This window comes from Delphinapterus leucas, chromosome 2 (assembly GCF_059928025.1).
Source record: "Delphinapterus leucas isolate spDelLeu-1000000601 "Yukka" chromosome 2, BTC_Dleu_Yukka2, whole genome shotgun sequence".
NCBI classification, from domain to species: Eukaryota; Metazoa; Chordata; class Mammalia; order Artiodactyla; family Monodontidae; genus Delphinapterus; species Delphinapterus leucas.
In genome coordinates, this window is record NC_143130.1 from 158810439 (window position 1) to 158833136 (window position 22698).

General features: G+C 39.4%; 1 protein-coding gene across 1 annotated transcript; it reads right to left on the reverse strand.

The window, feature by feature from the left end:
* Positions 1 to 583: 583 nt before the first annotated feature.
* DIO2 (iodothyronine deiodinase 2) lies at positions 584 to 21496 on the reverse strand. The gene is made up of 2 exons (XM_030761944.2): positions 15670 to 21496; positions 584 to 7290 (listed from the first exon to the last, which is right to left on the reverse strand). Exons 1-2 carry the CDS (start codon positions 15889 to 15891, stop codon positions 6703 to 6705), a joined length of 810 nt encoding a protein of 269 aa, XP_030617804.2. The 5' UTR covers positions 15892 to 21496; the 3' UTR covers positions 584 to 6702.
* Between the last annotated feature and the right edge of the window lie 1202 nt (positions 21497 to 22698).

The following is a 22698-nucleotide window of genomic DNA, read 5'->3' on the forward strand; positions in this document are numbered from 1 at the left end:
CCTGAGAGCTCTATCCTTTCTCTGAGCTTGTTTTTAATGTTGTACCTATCCGATCACTTATTGAGGTGCCCCTCATTTTTAGGGAAGTTAAAAATAGTAGCCATTGAATTAATTTCTGATACCTTGTATATTCTCAGCATTTCTTGCTGTCCTTCTGGTAACAGACACTACTCCCTTGACAACAGAGTGAGCGTGTTACACAAGCTGGTCCAGCTCAAGTCCTTCCCTCGGGATAGGTTCAAACTCTATCTGAGCCAACCTGATAGTTAGAATAAGTGAGGAGCTTCCCCCAGCCAGGTTACCCAGCATACGGAGAAGCTGGTCTGAAAGACAAAGCTGACACCCAAAAAAGAGAAGAGACAAAAGACCTAGCAAGCACTGAAGATTTCTAAGTCACTGGATTTTGCTGTCCCTGAGGTAAGTTTCATCCCAGCTATTTGCAAGGTTTGGTTATATCAGCCAATATATTCACTTTTTTTGTAGACTAACATCAGTTTGTCACTTGCAGTTTTTTTTTTTTGTTTTGTTTTGTTTTGCGGTACGCGGGCCTCTCACTGTTGTGGCCTCTCCCGTTGTGGAGCACAGGCTCCGGACGCGCAGGCTCAGCGGCCATGGCTCACGGGCCCAGCCGCCCCGCGGCATGTGGGATCTTCCCGGACCGGGGCACGAACCCGTGTCCCCTGCATCGGCAGTTGGACTCCCAACCACTGCACCACCAGGGAAGCCCTTGTCACTTGCAGTTTTGACGAATTCATGACAGGTGCCTTGAGGGAGTCACGTCTTTGTGAGTTTAGTTTTACTGCTTTTGTACATCCCATTGCACCTAGCACAGGGTGCACCCTGCAAGGAATAGAAACTCAGTCAGTAGTTGTCAAAGTACTGATTCTTTAAATTTCCATTAAAATTCTGGAATATTATATGACACTACAAATATTAATTACTATGTGTAGGAAATCATGAGCAAAAGTCTCAGATACTGATACTGTGGTTAAGTCACCTGTTTTGGGGAACAAAATGCACATATTTAACCATGTTGCAAATATATTCCTTGTCATTAACAGGCCACTGCCTTCACAAACCATTCTTATCCTTTATATCTTTGCATAGTGGAAAGTGCTTGATATAAATGTTTTCAGATGTTGATTTTTTTATCACACACTACTGTACTACTGATCATGTAACAAATTATACACACACACATATATATACACACAAACACACACAGACATACATACATACATACAGTGTGTGTTATATGTACTGCTTTAACCAACTTCCTGGAAAGTTTTTTTTATTGCACTTAGAAAACTTGGGGTATAAACGTAACAAAGTAAAAGTGTGCTCCACAGTCTCTTTAACAGCTCCCTTTCCATTAATTCTGTGTGCAACTTGTTCATGAATATGGAAAGTATCTGAAGATTTTCTTTTAACTTGTCTTGATTTCCTTGAAGACTGGCGCACAGCATGAGATTAAAATAACCTGGCATTGCTGGTGATTTTGCCCACAAATACCAAGGAATAAATATTAGAATGATGGATTCCCTTTCCCTTGTCAACCATGAACATGTTCCAGCCAGGGGCAAGGTCTAGAGAGTAAGTTAAAAATAAACAAACAGAACCAAAGAGTAACTTTATTCTTTTTATTCAAAGTTTATTAAAATACAAGAACAAATTTAAAAGCACATGTACCACTCAGCACCAATATAATAACTGATTTCTACTGATAATCTCCAAAGCATTTCTGTTTCTGCAGCTAAGAAGCAGAGATGTACACACACACATTCTCACCACATTTACCCAGTACTCATAGCATCATGCCCCGAATATTCTCCTTGCTAGGGAGGCAAAGATGGGCAGAGGCAAACCAATGTGACTATATCCAACCACTAACTGAGTCGATGACTCTTTCGTCAGTAGTTATCATTTGCACACTAGTAACCTCTGCACATCCCAATCTCCCTGTTTGGGCGCCCGATTACTTGGGCTGGTGATAGAGTCTGGTGATAATGTGACGCAAATTTAAACAAAACTGGCCAACGTTCCCTACCCAATATCTTTTAATTGCTTTGGTTATAAAGTACTGGATACGAATGTCTTCACATCTTCCAATCTTAACACACACAAAAACCACACCGACCAGTGACATGGTCTGGAGAAGTCTTGAAACAATTTTATTTCTTTGCCACTCCCCTCTGTGGTCTTCTTTCATTTATGTGTTCACCTATTTGCTTTTTTGGGGGGAAAAGGGGAGTTTTGTGCCAAAATAGTGACTTCATTAAACCTCTCCTGGGTCTTCGAAGTCTCTGCAGCAAATATTAAATGAACTCCATGGAGTTCTAGTGCAGCTGCCCAAGATGGGCAGAGAGTCCCAACTTGCATGAGCAGTATTGTTTGGAGATATGTACATGTTTGCTTTCTGTTGGTTCAGACTCACCTTGGAACAGAACTGGATCTTAAGTCTGAGACCTTGCTTCTAGTGCTATCCAGAACATAAGGCATTAGGAAGTGGCCCAATGTTTTGCTAAAGTCACTCAATGACACTCATCAGCCCTCCTCCAAAGGTGAGAAGTTTCTTTCCAAATCTTCCAGGATCAGTAGACCAAGCCCTCAGGGCCTAGTTCTTCCCAGTTAGCAACTTCCTGAATCTCCAAGTCCCTGTCCCCCTTCTTTCATAGGGGACCTCAGGACACTACCAAGACAGCGTGGGTCACCAGGCAGAGGCTGGTAATTATGCCCCATCTGGACTTACACAGGAAGACTGGGTTTAGCTTCTATTTTTAAGATAAAGGAAGAAGTACAGAGGAGGTTGTAATATAACTAAAAACATTTTAGCTCTGATTTTTGGCAGTATCATTTAAAAAAAAACTCCTGGAATTAAAAATCTTATTGTTAATCTCCACTGCTCAGAGACATAACATTGGGTATATTCTGAAAAGCTCTAAATGCTGGTAAAGGTTTTTATTAATTCTTCAGTGGGACAGAAGTTAGTGTCTACATTTTCCATTTTGCAATGGCCATGTGATTCTAATTAAGCTTATCTTCCAACTATCAATAAGAAATTAGGTAGAATAAAAGTCCATGTTTATCCTCTTATGATTTACAGAACAGGAAGTCCTGCACATCAGTGCGTTCTTCTTGCTGCGGACATGGCCCATAGTGCATGCTGAGGGTACCTTGTATCCAGCTGGGAGTTTTCCAAAAGGCGTAGACATTGCCTTTAACCTACCTCTCTGGTATTTTATGCATCAAGGCAGCACCCATGCATGACCTCACCATATTTCATAATTTTTATTCAAGAGCCCAAAAAGTGAAATACACTCAGGCAAAATGAAAGACAGCAGGCCTTTCTTCTCTCCTTGATCACAGAATCAGCATTTCCTGGTTAATGGTAGGAGAACTTAACTAAATCAACAGACCATTTCAAAGTTGATGTTACCAAAAATCAGGGGTACATTCTATAAACAAGGTGAAGACAAAGGACCAGAGATCGAAAGTCATATGAGTTAAATGACTGTAACTTTAGCTATACAAAGTGAGAACAGCATTACTAACCTGCTTCTAAGGAGGTCAGTTAACATTTTAATATCTGTATCAAACACTTCTACCCTACCATGCAGACATTTCAGTCATGCCCATTCAAGAAAGTCATCCTTGATTCCACTAATGTTTTCTCTAAGCAATAAAATAAAGTAAGTTTTGAATAGTTCCAAGACATAAGTCTTTCAAACACTAAATGTCTGAGTAAATCCAGATGTTATAATAATACCTAAAACTGCTTGGAAACTATTTCTATAATGGACAAGCTAATCCAGTTTAAAAGACTAAACTGATAGCTCCATGTAAACATAGCCTATGGGGTGGGGGGCAAATGTTTAAGTATTAAAAAGAAGAAATCACATATATATGTTTATATATATAAGCTTATAATGTATAAGTTTATATATATATATAACTTATAATTTTTGCCTTGTGAGAATAGGAACTACAATTCTTCAAAGAAACATACCTTATAAAAGATAGGATAGGTAGGGTGGGTATTGACAATCTAATAATTTCTCTGAACATACCAGCTAAACATTGATTCTCCTCTATCTCAAATAATGAGTTCTTGTTAAGTTCATAAAAGATACACCACAGGAAATCATAAAAGTTCATGATGAGATAAATAAGTTACATAATTATAGGCTTATCCTAACTCTGATAACACCAAGCCATTCTACATATTGTAGGATTCCTGAGCTTTGTCAATTTACTTTCTCTTCTGGCCCCCTAAAGCCTTTCTTCCAGTAACTCTTCTATGTTCCATTGAACATATCTTTGTCCCTGATAGTCAGCCTATGCCTCTGTATGTTTACTTCCGCTGCTTCACTTCTCCATTGCCCTATCCTCAGGGAGAAGAATTGCACACACACAACCTTCTCTTTCTTTAAAAATATATCACAGCTGGGTAGTTTTCCCATCATCCTTTTCCCCAGACAACTAGCACTGCCTGCCTTAGCCAAATCTCATCCCCCCACCAGCATCTCTAACATCCTGTTCCCTTATTGTACATGTAGAACAAAGGGGAATTTTAAGGACAACAGTGTGAGTGGGCTGCCACCAATTCTTCATTTTTCTTCTCCTGGGTACCACATAAATCTCAACATCATTTTGAAGATAAAAATCAGTGGGGTCCACCGATAAGCCTTGAGTTACAGAGTTTAACTACTGAGGACTCAGAAATAATCTATTCTCAATGTGATTTTCCAGAAATTCATTAGATAATGTCACATTTTCAAAATTTGTTTCTTTGTGGGCGCATTTTGTAGAATTTAGAACAGTGGGAAACTTAAATGTTGCAGTTAAAAATAATCAGTTAAAATGGTGCTTTAATATCTAAACAATAAACTATGTAGTGATATGACTATTACGTTGTTCCATTAAAAAAAAATAGACTTTTGGTTCTTGTACACTCAGTTCCCACTTTTTTTCTCATTTCAGGCAACTAGTTCAGGAAGATATTTTCAATTTTAGATATCTTTTTCTATTAGTTTTATGATTCAATTATTAATGGAATGGTCATAGGAACCTTTGATTGTACATATAAATATGGCCATATACTGTGATTTGATAATATCCTCAAATTTACAATAAAAAAATTAAGATACAAAATTGGTTGGTCTATTCTTTTGGAGGTTAGGATATTAGTTATTACTTACATTAGTTATGAGTAAAACTGTAGTATCTTCATTTTAAAGAGAAATGTGGTATATATTAAAATAGCATTATAAAAATGTACTATAGAGGCCTTAGACTACTATACCTCAGCTAAGAGGAACAAAGGAAAACCCAAGTCCAAATTCAAATATTAATGGGAATTCCATGGTACTGAGAATTGCCTTATAGCAAAGCCTCCAAAATCACTGATGGGAATTGTCTCAAACTTACTCTTCTTCCGTTTTGCTCCTGAAGAAACCTTGTTTGTTTTCACCTATCATTCATTATAGTTCACCTACTTTGGGAGAAAAACAGTGCTGCAGCTGAATGGCCAGGGAACCGACATCCCACAGCAGCTGAGAATGTGTATATAGAAAATACAAACTGCTGAGCTCAGCATTCAGAGAACACTGCCATAGAGACCGAGACCAAGAAGGAGTGGGACCAGAGCAAAATCGTAGGGATGGAGAAGGATAGACCAGCACCACTGGACCCACTGGTTTTACCTTTCATCAGCATCATGGGGTATAATTCACCTACTGAAAATGTACACACCACAAACATGTTTCAAAAAGTAATACAAATATTAAAGCGTCTCTTCCCTCTCAATCTCTCCTTCTCCTCAATCTAGGAGTGTATGATAAATACATTGATTTCATACGTATATTCTTGATGCTATTTTAGTGGAGTTTCTTCTTTTTCTAGCTTTGTGTATGTTTCCATGTTTCTGTGACTAACAAATTAGTCCCACTCTCTACAGTTGCAAGGTGAAGCACTATGAAGTCTCCTAATCTTTCTGCCGCCTCCTTTTCCTAGCTTGTCAATTCGATTTTCTTCTAGCACTTTCCCCACCTGCCTAGAAAGTAACCATCAGAGATCAGGTGATCATTCTAACCCTCCAGGTAGGGACCATTCTTGGTATCTGCAGATATAGCTGCGAGTTCTGGGATATTTAGACTGGCATAGAGCACCACATGGCTAGAAACTAGAAGATCAGAGACTACTGTGACATGTTAAACACTAAGGTCCTAACCACATGGCCTGGGCTTGAAGGTCATTATAAGTAAACATTTGGGAATTATCCAGTTGGGCTCTATCCATGCTGAAGAAAGCCTAAGCAATACCCCGTATACTAACAAGGATGGTAGAGTTATTCAGGTAAGTCTTTTCTTCAGGTCCCAAGGCATGCATCAGAGGTATCACTTCTTTTTCAGGGCAGAAAGGAACACATGCTGAAACAAGGTTTCTTCCTCTCCATCTTGGGATCTTTTCATTCAGGGCTTTTCACCAGGAAGAGAAGTAACGGGGCTACTATTTAGCCAAAAGCCATTTAAGTGGTGAAAGTAGTATCGAGATGTTAGAGGTTTATGTTCTTCTGACACGTAAATTCCTGTCTTTCAGTGAGACAATGGGACTCAGTTGAAATAGTGGATTCAGTTCTTAGTTTCCTTGTCTTTACATAACTTAAAAAAAAAAAATCTCTATTACAATCATACCTTTAACCAGCTAATCTAGCTTTCATCTCTTGCTGAAATTCTTCTCCAGCCAACGCCGGACTTCTTGAAGGTTGTAGTAGAAGGGGCCCTTTCCTCCCAGATAAGCAATTTTCTGTCTCTGCACAATACACACACGTTCAAAGGCTACCCCATAAGCGACATTGGCATTATTGTCCATGCGGTCAGCCACAACTTGGCACTGGGGTGGCAAGGAGAAACGCTCCATTAGCTGGTGGGCTGCTGCACATCGGTCTTCCTGGTTCCGGTGCTTCTTCACCTCAAAAGACAAAGAAGAATCCCCAGGCACCGCCCAACCATCTGAAGGATGAGCCTCATCAATGTAGACCAACAGGAAGTCAGCCACTGATGAGAACTCTTCCACCAGTTTGCTGAAGGCTGGCAGCTGGTTAGTAAAAGGAGGTCAAGTGGCTGAGCCGAAGTTGACCACCAGTGGGCGCTCAGGGCTGGCAAAGTCAAGGAGGTGGCACTCAGCTCCATCAACTGTTTTCTCATGGGCACCATTTCCACTGCTGTCATCTCCTTCAGGATTGGAGACATGCACCACACTGGAGTTGGGAGCATCTTCACCCAGTTTCACCTGGTGGTGAAAAAAAGAAAGAGGGAGAGAATACCACATTGAACACATTGTCACTTTAATTCACTCTGTATAGAAACAACTGGCTCTAATAAAATGTGGTATTTCCTTCAGAGGATATGGTAAACATATATTGATTTGAGTAAAGAGCCATTGTGGCAGGTAATATAATGAATGGCCCTGAAGAGAATAAAAGTCCTTTTCATTCTGTATAGTCACTAAAGGTAATTATTTTCATGATTGAAGGTGCTGCAGTTAACTCTCTTCATAATTAAGTTGAGACTGGTATTCTTTACTATCCTTATTTTGTGTCAGTGCTTAGCACACAATATACAACAAAGGTTTAACTGCCTTCATTTTTGTGGGTTTTTTTGTTTTTTGGCCGTGCCCTGCAGCATGCGGGATCTTAGTTCCCCAACCAGGGATCGAACTCGTGCCCCCTGTAATGGAACTGCGGAGGCTTAACCACTGGACCACCGGGGAAGTCCTTGCCTTCATTTTAAAAGTAAAAAGTGAATGGTCCACTTTAAAATAAATTATCAGAATTGTGGGACATAGTACCTCTTTCTGTATTCCCACTTCTGAATTCTAAAGTACTCAGAAAAGACCTTTATTTTCTTGCCTGATACTAAGTCATTTAAGCTCAACCAATGGACAAGGGTACCAGTGGGCTCTATTCCTGCCCAGAACTAGAAAACCGGGGTCCACCATTTATAAGAAGAGCTACTCCCATTTAATCTCTTCAGTACTTCAGCTTTCCCATCTGTAAAATGGTGATAACAACCCCTATCTTCCTCATACGGTTATAGGAGGATGACATAGGAAAAAGTATAGGCTTTGTACACTATAAATCATTGTGGGTGTGTAGTTTGCCATTATAGATGCCGCCCAAAAATGTGAAACAGAATACTATTTTCCTGACCAATTCTCTGTTTAAAAAATATCTACTGTTAGAAGTGATTTGAGCTCTCCTCAGTGTGACATCCTTCCCAAAGGCTTCTATGGCTACTGAATACTTTGGGGTTCTTTTGACTAGAACCTCACCATTTCCATTAAACAAACAAATGAGTGAACAAAAACATAAAATTTTACTTTCTGCAGAATTCTACTTTTAATTTCTCATATTACATGTGTTTTTTGTTTGTTTCACTTTTTTAATCTAAGAAGTCACAAACCATTTACTTTTCTACCACACATTTTATTATCAAGTTCCTCTGAATTATAAAATACTCAGGCAGAAGAGGTGTAGAGGAAAATTGTTCCAGGTACCCTCTTTGCACGTAGTTTAAATTGTTGAACACAGACTGAAAGAAAGTTTGCTGGTCTTTGAATCTGTAAACTGATAATAAAAAGCAGGCAACATAAAAGAGCCAATTACTTCAGTTTGAATTAATACAATTGGATCTTCCCCTAGAATGCTTTAATCAAAGCCAGTAACACTGGGGACAACTTATAACAGTATAGTTGATTTTTATACACTATCCTTAATATTATAAAACACTTCCAACTGGATCGACTTTTTCCCCTCATATAAATACCACCACATATAACATTGCTGTTAATTGAAGTCACTTAGAAGTGAATTGTTAAAAACTCAACAATCCAAACTGATAAAGAAAAAAAAAACACTCAAGGGCTTTTATTCAGAAGCTTCTATCTGATGTTAATGCATAACTCATTTTAACTGCAGAGGAAGAAGTAAAGAAGCCCTTTCTCTCCCTTGTGAAAAATCCTAGCAGGGCAGGTTTGAAACAAGTACTGTTAGTTTTCTAAAAGAAATCTTAGAATAACAAATTTCTTTCTTAGAAAAGGAAGCTGTTGGTGTGGTTTAAATAAGTTCATTTGTTTTCAGTCACTATCAGGAAGAAAGTTATTTTATTTGTATTTTCTTGGTTAATTTGCAAGTGACACTAGGTGAAGAAACCGAATAAGCCACTTTTAGCTAGACTGTTTTATATGAGCTAGACTTGTCTCTGAGGCTTTAAAATATACTTAAAATTTAAAGATATATACATTTTAAAGGTATTATAAACTTTTAAATCTACGGGTTCTTTTTGTACTGCTTTGTAGATTTAGGTAATAGGTAGCGTTACCATCACCTTCTCGTTAGATGTTTCCCACGTCAAATAGCAATAATGATTCTAGGACGGCTGCTTTTAACAATATCATTGTGCTGTGTTTTGCAACACACTGTGATATAACGATCTGAATGCATCCAGATCAGTCTGAATCCATTAGCTGTTGTAGCAACTTCTCATTAAGTGAGCAACCCATACACAGGAGAAAAATCATCTCTGGACAACAGACTTGGAGGTTCTTGGTAGGTAAAAACATCCACCTGCATTTCTGAGTCATTTTTAAGAACTCTGAGCAACTGTGCTGCCTTGTTAAATGGGCCTCTATCGCCCCTGACTCTCACCCAAGCTGAACTGTTGATCCTTGCATTATTCCTGATTATTCCTGAGTAATCTAATCTGACTTCAGTCACAGGTGACACTCTTGTTACCTGTAATTAATTTTCTTGGAAAGGTAAAGCACCTTCTCCTTCTTCTTAGTGACAATGTATCATCCAGCCACATAATTCTTTTCAAAATACAAACAGACTGGTTCAACTTAGAAAACTTAGAACAACATCTTAACTTTAAAATCAAAAGTGAGGAAAGTTACCAAATACGTAATGCTCTTTGGTATTTGGGGGAAGGGGGTGGTGGGAGGTGTTGGTATTTTGTTAAGCTGGGGGAGAATTTATACATACACTTTAAAATTTTTTATTACATACATTATTGTTACTATTAATTGTTGTTATAATCCTAGGTAGAGGTCAGTGAAGAATTTTATGCTTAATAATAACCTTAACCTACACTGAACACAATCACATTTGGGTGATGGATGAGCTAACTGAGGCAGCTTATTTAGAAGAGTGAATCCTGGATCCCACCGTATAGTACCGCCACAATCGACACCTAATGCTGTTGATCTGTTCTTGATTATCTCAGCTGGTCAGTGCGTAAAATGAAAGTAACCAAATCCTCTTCATTTTGTTGAGCAGCCGTAGGACTTGACTGAAGATTAGAATGTCATAAACAGAATTATCCTCTTAATGAGCGTGACTAGGTAAGAGAAAATGCACAGGTAAGAACAGTGCTATTAATAAAACTACGAGGGAAAAACACACACCCATTTTTTGGAAGTCCAGATGTGAGTAGACCAGTAGTCTGCTTTTATAAGTGTCACAGACTAATCATAAAATTTGTCCATCTTTGCTAAAAACTGCTGATAGAGGACAATTTAGCAACAATAAAGAAAAAAAACTTTAACAATTAAAAAGTGAAAGTCTGTCTTAAACTGAAAAAAAAAGAATCTTTTAGAAGGACATTATTGTTCATTTCTCATCTTCCTATTCGGTCACCATGAAAATTAAATACGTATTGTGACTAAAGTTACAAATGGAGAGCTTCTTGGTTTGCTTGGCTTTTCACCCTGCTGAGATGGAATGGGAGAACCACCATTGTCTTCAATGATGGAAGATCTTTGCTTTCCTCAGGAGCAAATCATTCCTTGACAAAAAGCCAGAATGATGAAGAAAATAAAGTTGGTCCCATAATAACATTTAGGCTGCAGGAAAGAAGCTCGACAAAAACAGGTTATCCCCTGGTACTCCCAAACTTTGTTTTAATTTCCCACAGTGGCACAGAAAGTGTCCTGGCCACAAGTTACCTATCATCTTAATTTCTCCTTCTTAGAGGGTTTGTGTTTGGTTTTTGTCCTTAATGAGACATATTTGCCAAAGAGGCATTCAAAAGGCATTTTTTACTCTTGCGGAAGAGTAATTAGGTCGGTACCTCTTTCCCTGCCAGCATTAGCCGCTCTAAAGAGAACCCTGCCCAGTATTTAATGCCCAAACACAAGCATCATTTCCACTAATTGGTCTTGAAGTTCCGATGTTCCCAAAGGGTCTCTTTATTTTGCAAGGATCAGAAAGGACATACGTAAAATGTAATATCGTCATCACTGACTTTTCTCTCTCTCATCTGCACTATTACAGTTGTCCTTTCTTATGTTTTTATAATCAACATGAACACAACACCAACAAGGGAGGAAAATAAAGGGTTTGTATTTTTACAACAGAAGACATCTCTGGGCCAAGCTCAAATGTTGTGATAGCCATATTTATAAATATGAACAAGAATGTAAATATATGACATATATTTGATTCCCTTGATGATGGGATTCCTTTTGCTGACAGTTTTCAGTGCATGGGGAAAAGGATAATGCTGCTTTAGCATGTGGGCTGTGAAATGCAGGGCAAGGGGAAAAAAAAAGAAAGAACCATTCATCAAGTAGAAGCTGGAAATAGAGCATATACTACTAACCTTGTTTTTTTTTCTCTTCCACAGCCTGAGAAAGGCTTCTGGACAAAATATCACCTAATCTCATGATAGAAAGCAAAGCGGATGATAAAAATGGGGTAGGTATGTGGCAGAATTATTTTTACACATCCTTTTTGCTCTCCAAAGCCCTGGAATGGCTTTATTAACTGTCAGGAAATTTCAAATTCTTTGACAATAATGACCAGCCTACATCAATGTCCTTACAAATGTGGCCAAACAATTATTAAGCAGCATTTTAACCATTTATATTCAAATTGGCCCAATAAATCAGCATTGAAGGATAAGCTACCTACTACTTCCTCTGAGTTCAATTCCCTGTTAGCTATTCTCTTGTTGATTTGTAACTTGAAAAATATAGCTCTAAGCTCTATCATTTCCCAGTGTTTTATCCAAGTGATGGACAAGCTCTGGCTGTAGCCTTCTTTTGGGAATGTTTCTTTCTTAAAAGAGGCATTTTCCATTGTGGAAACGAGTGTCAAAAGGCTGAGGTGAATGAAGAGGAGGAAGAGAATGTTAAAGAGACCCTTTCAAAACCAAAATTATATGTTCAAATGAATATGTTTTCTGTGCCACAGCAATATTGACCGTGTAGAAGCTAAACTGCTTGTCAGCATCTATACTGTGTGTTTACTTTTACACTTCATTTAGGTGGGAGCCAGGCTCCCAGACAGAGTAGTTTGTTTACTGGTTGTATTTTTGAGTCTTTGAGCACCAGCACAAGGATGCAGTGCTAGATGCAATGACACTGACTAGGGAAAACTTAAATAATAAACATCTGTTATACACCTCAGTCTCTCACAAAATTCAGTAGATTTTCTTTTTCCTCCAAATCTTGCATGGACCTCCCTCTAACCAAACCCAAACTGTCTTTAAAGGCTTCCCTATAAAGTTAATTTTAAATCCCATTCAACATTTTAATGAAGAAGGGTTTTTTGTTTTATTTTGTTCTAATTTGTTTACATTTCTTTGTTGCCTCTTGTAGGAGCCAAACACAGGCACAGCGCTTTTACCGCACTTTCTCTAAATAGCTTCCCAAGTATCTGCCATTCAACAACCGGGAGAATTAGAAATGACGGGCCTCATCGTATGGCGTGTGCACACGCCTCACCCTGCAAAACTCCGTTTCTGGGGGTGGCAGCCTCAAAATAACGCAAGTCAGGATTGTGAAACACTGTGGTGCCGACTCAAACAGAGACTCCTCCAGTGTGTCTCTAGACAGGGCTACACCCAAAGGCAGTGGCACAGGTGACAGTAGCATTTGGGGAAGTGATTCAATCTGTTTCACAGATTCTGAGTGACCCTCAAGTGCCACCACAGCCGCGAACGCCCTTGCTACACTTGGAGACAGAAGGAGACCTAAACTCAGCGCAAGCTGTGTTCACCATGCTTCCATCCATCACACACCCAGTCCAGCCTTATCTCTGGATATATGGGTTCTTGTGTTGCTTCTTCTCCTGGCAGCTATCACATAAGTCATAAAAGCAAACATAATAATGTCAGTCATGAACTTGGTCACTAATCAAATCAGTAGACAGAAACAATACAGGAGAAGAATACACAAACCGTGTGCAAAAAGGAAAACAAATTACTCATCCTTCTCAGTCTCTCAGCGTAGGGATAACGAAATATTGCAACACAATGAAACACTATACATTGGTGAAAAAATAAACAAATGATCAAGTTTATTAGAGGCATTTGTTTCCTTTTCCCTTTTTATTTCAATAAGCTGCTTAATAGGAGAAACGACCTCACTTAATATTTGTGGGTAACATCAACCCCCATATTTTATGTGAGAATATACATGCATACAGGTAAAATTCTCCAAAGCAGTGCCTTTTCTTTTATAGGCAGAAGTCACTTGTCTTTGAAAAAAGTAAGAGTTTATTACGCTGAGACCAAATAACTGACATTGCCATGTTATCTCCTAACACCTATGAAATACAGGTATAGATGAGGGAACTTCTTAATTCATAACATGCCTGACATACTTGTGCGTGCACACCCCACCCTCCTCCAAATTCTCTACCCCCAGAACAAAATGTGAACATTTCACATTCAGCGTATGCATTTGTGGAAATGAAATGATCATCTCAATATGTCTTTCCCACATCTCCCATTCACCCCATGTACATAATATAAAGTGAGTTTTTACTGTTAGAACTTTTGAGCATCGTTTTGAACTATTATAAAGAAATTTTCACTTATTAAGAAGAGCTCTTACTATGTTCCTGTCTTTAGGACAACAAATGCCAACCTTCTGCAGGTTGCTCTCAATAACAAAGACATATACTGTAGGAACACTTCCCTAATCCACCATGAGTATTCTCGTCTTGAACACTTATTTGATTTTCAATGGAAGGATCCTACTCTGGATTCCTTGCTACTAGAAATTACTTCTTTTCCATTCCTGGTGCATAGATTTTTTTTCTTAATTTTTATTTTATATTGGAGTATAGTTGATTAACAATATTGTGTTAGTTTCAGGTGCACAGCAAAGTGATTCAGTTATACAAATATGTGTATCTATTCTTTTTCAAATTCTTTTCCCATTTAGGTTATTACAGAGTGTTGAGCAGAGTTCCCTGTGCTGTCCAGTAGGTCCTTGTTGGTTATCTGTTTTAAATATAGCAGTGTGTACATGTCAATCCCAAACTCCCAATCTAACACTTCCCGCCCACCCTACCCCCCTTGGTAAGCATAAGTTCCTTCTCTAGACTTATTTTTCTAGTATTTATTTATGGAGGACTCATTCTCCTTCCCCCTCTTATTCTGAGTTTTCCGGCTCTGTTTCTGAGGTACTGCCTGCCTATAGTACACCACTTCACTAGCTCCCATATTCTTCTCAAACTCCCCTCCTGGCATCTCAGACAAGGTCTCTCAATACTGTTAGGGAAAACCAAGAATGTCTGCTTTGATACTAGCTTTTGCCAGATGAGTCAATTCTTCCTAAGCCCAGGGACATTCAGGAGTCCCACGGGCACAGGGAGAGAGAGCAAACTGACAAAGGACCAGTGCCCTTTCCTCTTTGCCCCTTAAGAAGATCTGAGCTGAGGATGCTTCACCATCTCCAAACAGTATGCTTCACTTAGAAACAAAGATCACTCTGGTTTTGAAAGGGCAGCCCCTGGGACGCAGCTTCTGCAGGTAAGTGTGGCGACTGCTACAGTGTTCCAGGCACCAGTTATAAGAGCTTTGAGATTGCCATGAACCATAGATTTATCTGCTCTTTCTAAGACAACTTACTTAACTTTTGAGAAACAAAGCAAATGTGGTTTCTCTAACAAAGTCTGGATTTTTGACAGCTAGTTCTCAGATCTTTCTTCTTCAAACAGATATCTAGTAACTCCAGACTCAGCACCTAATAACTGCTTCAAAAGGTTCTAATCCAAATCAAGGTAGAGGATGATGGTGCACACAGGCTTGCTCTCATTAACTCTTACTTCTACCAGAAACGAAGCAGCCACTCTGCTAAATGATACCTGCTGTTATTATTTTGTGAAATCTTGCCAGCTCCCTGAGAGTTTTGAGTGGTGTTTTCTTTTTTTCTTGCTTTTTAATGCCTACCCATTGAACTGTCTTTCCTAATGCACCTCACATAGCCTTTCATCAAGCAAAAAATGCCAGTTCGTGACAAGAGCAGAATAAATGCAGCGGTCTGCCCTCCCCCAACACTTTCTGACTTTTCTCAAAGTTATTCTACAGGCACCAATACCTTCCACTCCAAAGTCACAGCAAGCCATTAACGACCCTTATTAGGAAGACTCCTTCTCAGGTCACGCAGAGTCACTGTGACTTAATACCTGTCATCCCCAGATCTACTGTGTGTGACAGGTGTAGAGAGCAGACACAGGAGCAACCTTGAGCATAACCGCTAGGCCCCCAAATAGGGCTGCACCGTTCTCACTCCAGTGCTCCAGCTGGCACCCGGCCCCCCACATTCCAGCCCCTGCCCCGGCCGCCCTGCGGAGAAGCCCCTCTCGGCGCAGCTCACCTGTTTGTAGGCATCGAGAAGGAAGCTCTTCCAGATGCAGCGCATCCCCTCTGAGGTCAGCATGCGCCTCCACTCCCCGCGAGTGGACTTGGAGCGGCTCAGCAACAGCACCACGTGCTTGAGGAGAACGACCGAGTCATAGAGCGCCAGGAAGAGGCAGTTGGAGAAAAAAACTGGCAGAATCTGCAGTGTGATCAGCAAGTCTACGCTGAGGATGCCCATCTTCTCTGCCTCCTGGGTCAGTTGCCTTGTGCGCTCTGGTTCCCCTTCACCCTCTTATTTAAAAGGGGGGTGGTGATTGAGGGGGTGGGGGAGGGGAGGGGGAGGTTGGGGGTGGGGGGAGAGGGAGAAAAACTAAATTAAAAGGAAGCCCAAGTTGTCTCCTTTTTCAAAGAAGCAGAAATGGCAAGACCAAGTCCAGTCTCTCCAGCCCAGCAGTTGGAGTGTGCCCATCAATTCATTCAATTCGGAGCTGCTGCTTTTTTTTTTTTTTTCAGGATTTAAGATGTTTAAAAAAAAAAAAACTGGCGTACCCGTCCCTAATCCAGTTACCCCTCTCAGAGTCGGTTAAAGACAGGCAGTTCTACTTTCATTTCCAAGCACCTATGAGACTGTGGCAGAGATTGCAAAATTTTCTTTAGCTTTTCATTGTCTCTATGTTCAGAAACGTAGCCTGTTTCTTTCTAGAATTGCCAGAGTTTTTAAAATGTGCTTTAAGGGTAGTTTTTTCCCTTCTTTACTCCGTTTACACACACTTTCTGTTCTCCTTCTCCCAGCCTGTCTCACTCTCTCCCTTCCTCAGGAGCGACTGACTTCTCTCTTTTTCCTCACTCCCTCTGGCTTTTCCTTCGTGCTATCTGTCTGTGGTGCAAAGTGCCTCTCTCTGCAGCCCAGTGAGTCTCCCTGAAGCCTTTTATACATTCCCTGGCTAATTGCTGCAATAGAGAAATGAAAGCCTAATCTTGGTAAAGATCTTGACGTCATTGAGAAAGAGGGCTTTACTTTGGCCAGGACTGCAGTGAATAGAAAAGCAAAACTCGGCAACTTTTTTTTTTTTTTTTTTTAGGAGGTGGGGTGGGGGGCAGAGGGACAGTGGAATTTTGCTTTGTGATTTAAAGAGAGAGAGGGAAAAATATTAATACCTTTGAGGGTTTTCAGGAAATGCTCCCAAACTTTGGGGAAAGTTACTTAATACAATGTGTAGATTGACAGGGAAACTCTCTCTCCTCTGATTATTATTATTGTTATTGTTTATTTATAAGGGGTTTGGGAAAGAAAGGATCCTGCAAGACAAGTAGAAAAGAGGAAGATTAATCATAGATGGTCTCTGTTCTATTTCTTGGACGATGTGAATGCTTACCTTCCATCTTTACACCTATATACTATGACTGTCTCCCGTCAGATTTGTGACCTAAGCTCTTTAAATATTTTTGAGTCATAACCTTATTTAAGAAAATCCAAAGTGAATTGTGAAGTGGAAAACTTTTAAACTCTTTGAGTACCACCACAGCAGTTTTCTAAAGCTTCTTGTTGAAAATTAGTACAAGTTTTCTTTTTAGTTTTACTGAAGCTTCCAATGCAAAAAAAGAAAAAAAAGAAAATCTTCTAGACATGAAAGTAGCTGGGTGACCAGACCTTCTTTTAGTTCCATTTTGCCTATATGCAGATTAAATAAAATTTTTATTAAGTGGCATTAAGCATAAGGATAAGAAATAAATTCTTTATAAGAGAACTCTTTAATTTCTGCAATTGCCCTGCTTCTGTTAACCTAGCCCCTAAGAGACCTGACACTTTAATGAACCTTCTTTTTGCTTGAAAAAAAAAATTTAATTAAATTTGTAGGTGGTTAAGAGCAGACTTTGAATTGGCTCAAGAGTCACACTGACCATTGCTCAGTGGCTTGCCTCTCCCACTAGTCTCCAAAACTGACAGGTACTTAGGCAGACAATGCTTTGGCAGAATGCCATGACCCCCATCTCGTTCTAGTTTTCCTTCCTCACTTACCTAACAGATCACCTCTAGGAATTATGTTTTCTTGGAAGAAGGAGTGGCAAGTACAGACATTGGGGTGGAGATATAGAATGTAAATTGAAAATTAATTAGCTGACTTCTTCACGTTCACGGAGCTCTCATTAAGCATGAGTTAAGCAGTGGGTGCAAATATATGGTCAGTACATTTCTGTGTTTTGTCCCTGTGGTTAAAACCTGCAAGATCAGAGAACTAATTTAAAAGCCTAGAGTAGGGGTCATTAACTGGTGGGCCCATGGGCTAAATTCTGCATGCATATGCATTTTATTTGCTTGGCACAGTGCTTTTTGCCTTTAATAAAATAATTGAATGTGAGTGCCTTTCGGTTCCGAGAGACCAGAGTTTCCCGTCGGCTTTGTTCGTTGCTATCTCTCAGCAGTTAGAACCATGCCTGGCATGCAGTAAGTGCAAGGAAGGTGTCCTGAATGGATAAATGGGCCAGGCATGCATTGCTCCACACTAGGGGCACCATTCACATACCATATGTTGTGACCATGACTGGGGTACCCCAGAATTGTGTGCATCCTGGTGGACTTGGGTGTGGCCCTCCCCATTGACACAACCCTCACCATTCCCTATTGTCCTAAAAACCTGATTCCTTCATTTTTATCATCAGTTTAGCCCATGACAGTTTTGGATTTGCATCCCATGGACTAAATTTTTAGAGAAGACTTCAAAGCCTAGAAAAATGAACATAAACCACATAGAAAAATATTTTTCCTATGACTAGCATACATTGTTAGCAAAGGATATTATTTGTATACATAATATATATTTACTCCATTCATTCTCTCAATCTTCTCCTTGTGGGAAAAAAAAAAAAGGACAAAAAAGGGAGGTGGCAACATGGTATTTTAACTGGTATAGATGGGAAAGCTACGGTGCCAGACGGAGTGCCAGCCAACAACGACAGAAGAAGGTGTGGACTCAGGAAATGACACTTCCACTCATCGCCCAAGCCTTAAAATCTCACCCCTTCTCAGACATTCATTTTGCCCTGTTTGAATTAAACCAGTGCTCCTTTAAGGTAGAGATTTCTTGGCAGCTATAAACCAATTCTCCCTCACTTGTCATTTGCTTTCAATGAGAGGCGTATGTTTGGAAATGGCAAGACAAGGAGGAGGATTGGTAGAGAATCAGAAAAAATGCCTTCTTTTTAAATGCAAAGTTCAAGGCACGTGCAGACTACAAATGGTTATAAATCAAAATTTTTTTCTTTTTACAAAGTCAGAAGTGTTTGAGAGGTTTTTTTTTTAAAAAAAGAACAAATTGGCAGATAGCCAATCTGATTGTGACATTTCTCAGATTTCTTCTGTCATTTTCTTTAAATGAATGAATAAATAAATCACAAAACCGAGAGCCTTTCTTTTACTTGTTAGACAGTCTGTCCAATCTAGAAATTACATTTCTCCAAAGCTATTTCTCTTTTTATACATGATTCACAACTGCTTGTTCTAATTATTAATAATATTTAGCACTTTATAGCACTTTGATCGTCAAGTAATTTTATACCAATTAAGTAACAAAAACAACCCATAAGGTGATAGAGTATGATTTGTCCCATCATGTAAATGAGAGAAAGTAGATCATCAAGGTTGTAAAGTCAGAGCTGGTGTTGGGATATTTTTCCCAACTCTAAACCTCAATGCTTTTCCTATATGACTATTTTATTGGTCCTGGTCGTAACTCTGAGAATGAAAACCCTTGCCTAAAGGATATCTGGGATTTCACATTTGTTTAATATTGCCCCAATTCAAGCTCCTGGTTCCATTTGAAAGGCTTGGATATCTTCTTGGTCATGTAAGTGTTCTTAGCAATCAACACTGTACACTGTAATGAGTTAGATGCAAACCAATGTGTGGTACGTTTGTTGAATTTCCCCATACAATGCTGTACACAGGTTTTAAATTCCAAAGAGAGGTAGCCTAGAGAAAAATGTTTTAGGCTTTTTAATAAGAACAGAACCACTGTAAAATTGTTTAATTTTTTTCCCTTTTCATAGTTTGAGAGCAGCATGTCCTACCATAGCGTCCTTCCATTTGGAAAAATAAGCATATGAGTGATAAGGCTTCCTTTGGTCCACTTTTTGACTCTTAAATTTAGATTAAGAAAATGAAGTTGGATAACCTGAAAGCACACCTGGAGATTTCAAGGATGGAAGCTACCACTACTCTTTCCTTACTGTTATCTGAAGGCAGCAAAGGGCATTCAAGAACACTATGGAATTCATGCTGTGGATTTTCAAGTGGTCTTAGTTTCGTAAAATTTTATTCCTTCCAATTCAAGTGATTTGCTAAATATAATTTTTAAATGGAGATTAAATTTTACTTTAATAAAAACTTGTCTAATAAATATATTATAAATCCAATAATGTCTGGTCAGGACAGGTGCATTGATCCTGGGTTTGGAAATATGACTGCCATACATATAACCCCCTGCCCCCCACCCAAATAGTGCGCCTCTTACCAGAGAAGGAAATCACAAACTGTACAAGCTCCCACCTCTAGTGACCCCTGACTGTGCTGAGGGTGAGCTATAATGAAGGGTTTACACCACAACTACTGAATCACTCAAAATTCCCTGTGGGCCCATCCATTCTACAAACACAGCCATGTTCCCTGCCCTGTGATGAAAGGAGAAGCTCAATGGATAAAACAGACAACCCCAGAGTAAACTCTGACACACCTTGAGCAAAGCAACTTAGGGCTGGGGTCGAGAAGGCGGACGCTCTGGGTGGTATGAGAATTCTATCCCAACAGCCCAGCCGTGTCTTAGGTCCCTTTGCAAGCCCTGGCAGAGAGCGCAGTCTGAGGTGTTAATGCATTCTTCCCTCAGAAACTGCTGCTGCTCTTTTTTCTTCCAGGCCACCTACTGGCAAAACAGAGAAGGAAAAGAAAAGGGAAAACACAGGAGGAGGGGAAAGCAGAAATGGAGAGAAGGAAGATGAGGAGGGTGGAGAGGAGAAAGAGGAATGTAGAAAAAAGGAGAAGATTCAATGAATTGCCTGCAGAGGCTGCCAGCCAGAGAGCCAATTAATGCCAATTGTGGCAATGCTTTTTGTGAGGAAGACAGCTGTCCAGAAACTGGATGGATGCCAGCACCGCATTTCACAGTGGCCACTGAACAGCTGTTAGGAGACAACAGCCTTCATTTGCTATTGACCTGATCTAGATCTAAACTGATGGCCAGTCCCCAACCCACCTGGTCAAACCTCTTTAGGTGCTATGAGGCTTTCTGAGTGTTAGTTTTGAGACTAGTTTATTAACCTCTAGAGACAGCAGGGTTGGATGGAGGGTAGTGGAATAGATGAGAAGAACACTTTGTAAAGTTATACATGGTGAATTCCTTCAGGACAAAAAGCCCTCAGAAGGAACAAATTGAACTCACCCTCTCTTTTCCAAAAATTTGACTCAACATCCTCATTCTCCCTAAATCCTTGACCCAATGCAATAGACCAAAAGAAACAAGGGAACATAATCAAAATCAGTCATCATTTTTGGAAGAACTTTTCCTCTACTTTGTTTCATTCCACAGCTCATAGGAAACCACCAGATGATATTAAGTTTTAAAATAAAGTAGGTCATACTTTATAAATGGTTTTATAGTAGCTTTTAAAAAAAAATCCCTTATATATCACCACACTCATACGCTGAGTACATGAACACAGAACACGACAAAATGTATTAACATAAACGCCAGTTCATGCCATTCCAGAAGTAATAATGTAGCTTGTTCCCACTGAGAGCAAAGGATGCCACACCACCTCTCTTAAGAGTCAGTAGATACTAATGCACAGAGGAAATATTCTATTCCAAGCTCAGTGGAGATGGTGAAGCTAATAGAATTAACTGTAGCATGAAAAATCCATGTTTGATATGGGAGTAAGATACCTTCAATGAGGATGATTGTACAATGAGATATGCTACCAAGGGAGGTTATGGAAACGTTATCAGTGGACCTATTCTCAAGGTAAAGAGGGAAGCCCATAAGATAATCTCTCAAAACCTTTCAAGCCTCTGGTGCTATTAATAGTTAAGAATAAGTTAATATATAACACATACATAAAACCGTCCAACTGGGCTAATGGCAGAATACCATAATCATAACTTATTGCTCCATGCCCATTTCAATTTTGAAGACTAATTTTTTGTACAATTGAGTGAATCCTTATGCTTTTCTAAGGGAGAGTAGATGAGATGAGAAGGCAACTCCTTAGATGTCTTCTAAGGAGAAAATATAAGACGTGAAATTCAAATCTATTTTTAAAATTCAGCCTCATTTATTAGATGGACCCTGGTATCTTTTATCAAGACACAACTACTTAGCTAAATGATTATTTAAAAAATAGATGTATACAAATTCCTGAATAGTCTTATTTTGTTTTCCAAGGGGAATGTTCTATCATGTTTTGAGGACTCAACATCTACCTTCCCGAAACAGAAACAACACTCTTTACGGTTGCTGCATTAGTAATGAGCTAAATGACACACAAATCTAAGACCTCAAATTCCTCAGAGCACAATCTCTATTGCTTCCTGGTAAATGTTAAAATAACACCAGCTTGCTCAAAGATTAGCATTCACCTCCTATCAAGAGATGTCTTATTCTGACGATCATCTGACTCAATCTATTTCCGGGGCCATACAGGTCCATACGACCAAAAGCAGACCCCTGAACTGATTTCTCTACCTATAAAATGGAGCTAAAGATGTCTTCCCACATTTATCCCAGGTTGGTGGCTGAGATAGTCATAACACAGTCATGCTTCTAAGAAACTTAGTCTTTTTAAAAAAAATGCTCAAAATAAAAAGCAATCTTGGATGATGTTTATTCAGACCTGCCAATGTCAATAGATTCCCTCTAATAAAAACTTCTTTGGATAAAACAAGTTCCTGGCAGGTCAGATCTGATTTCAGTATTAATTACCTACCTGCTCTACCAGACTTTAAGGAAATTTTGGTTACTTAGTGGAAAACAGGAAAGATTACCTGTAATTGGGG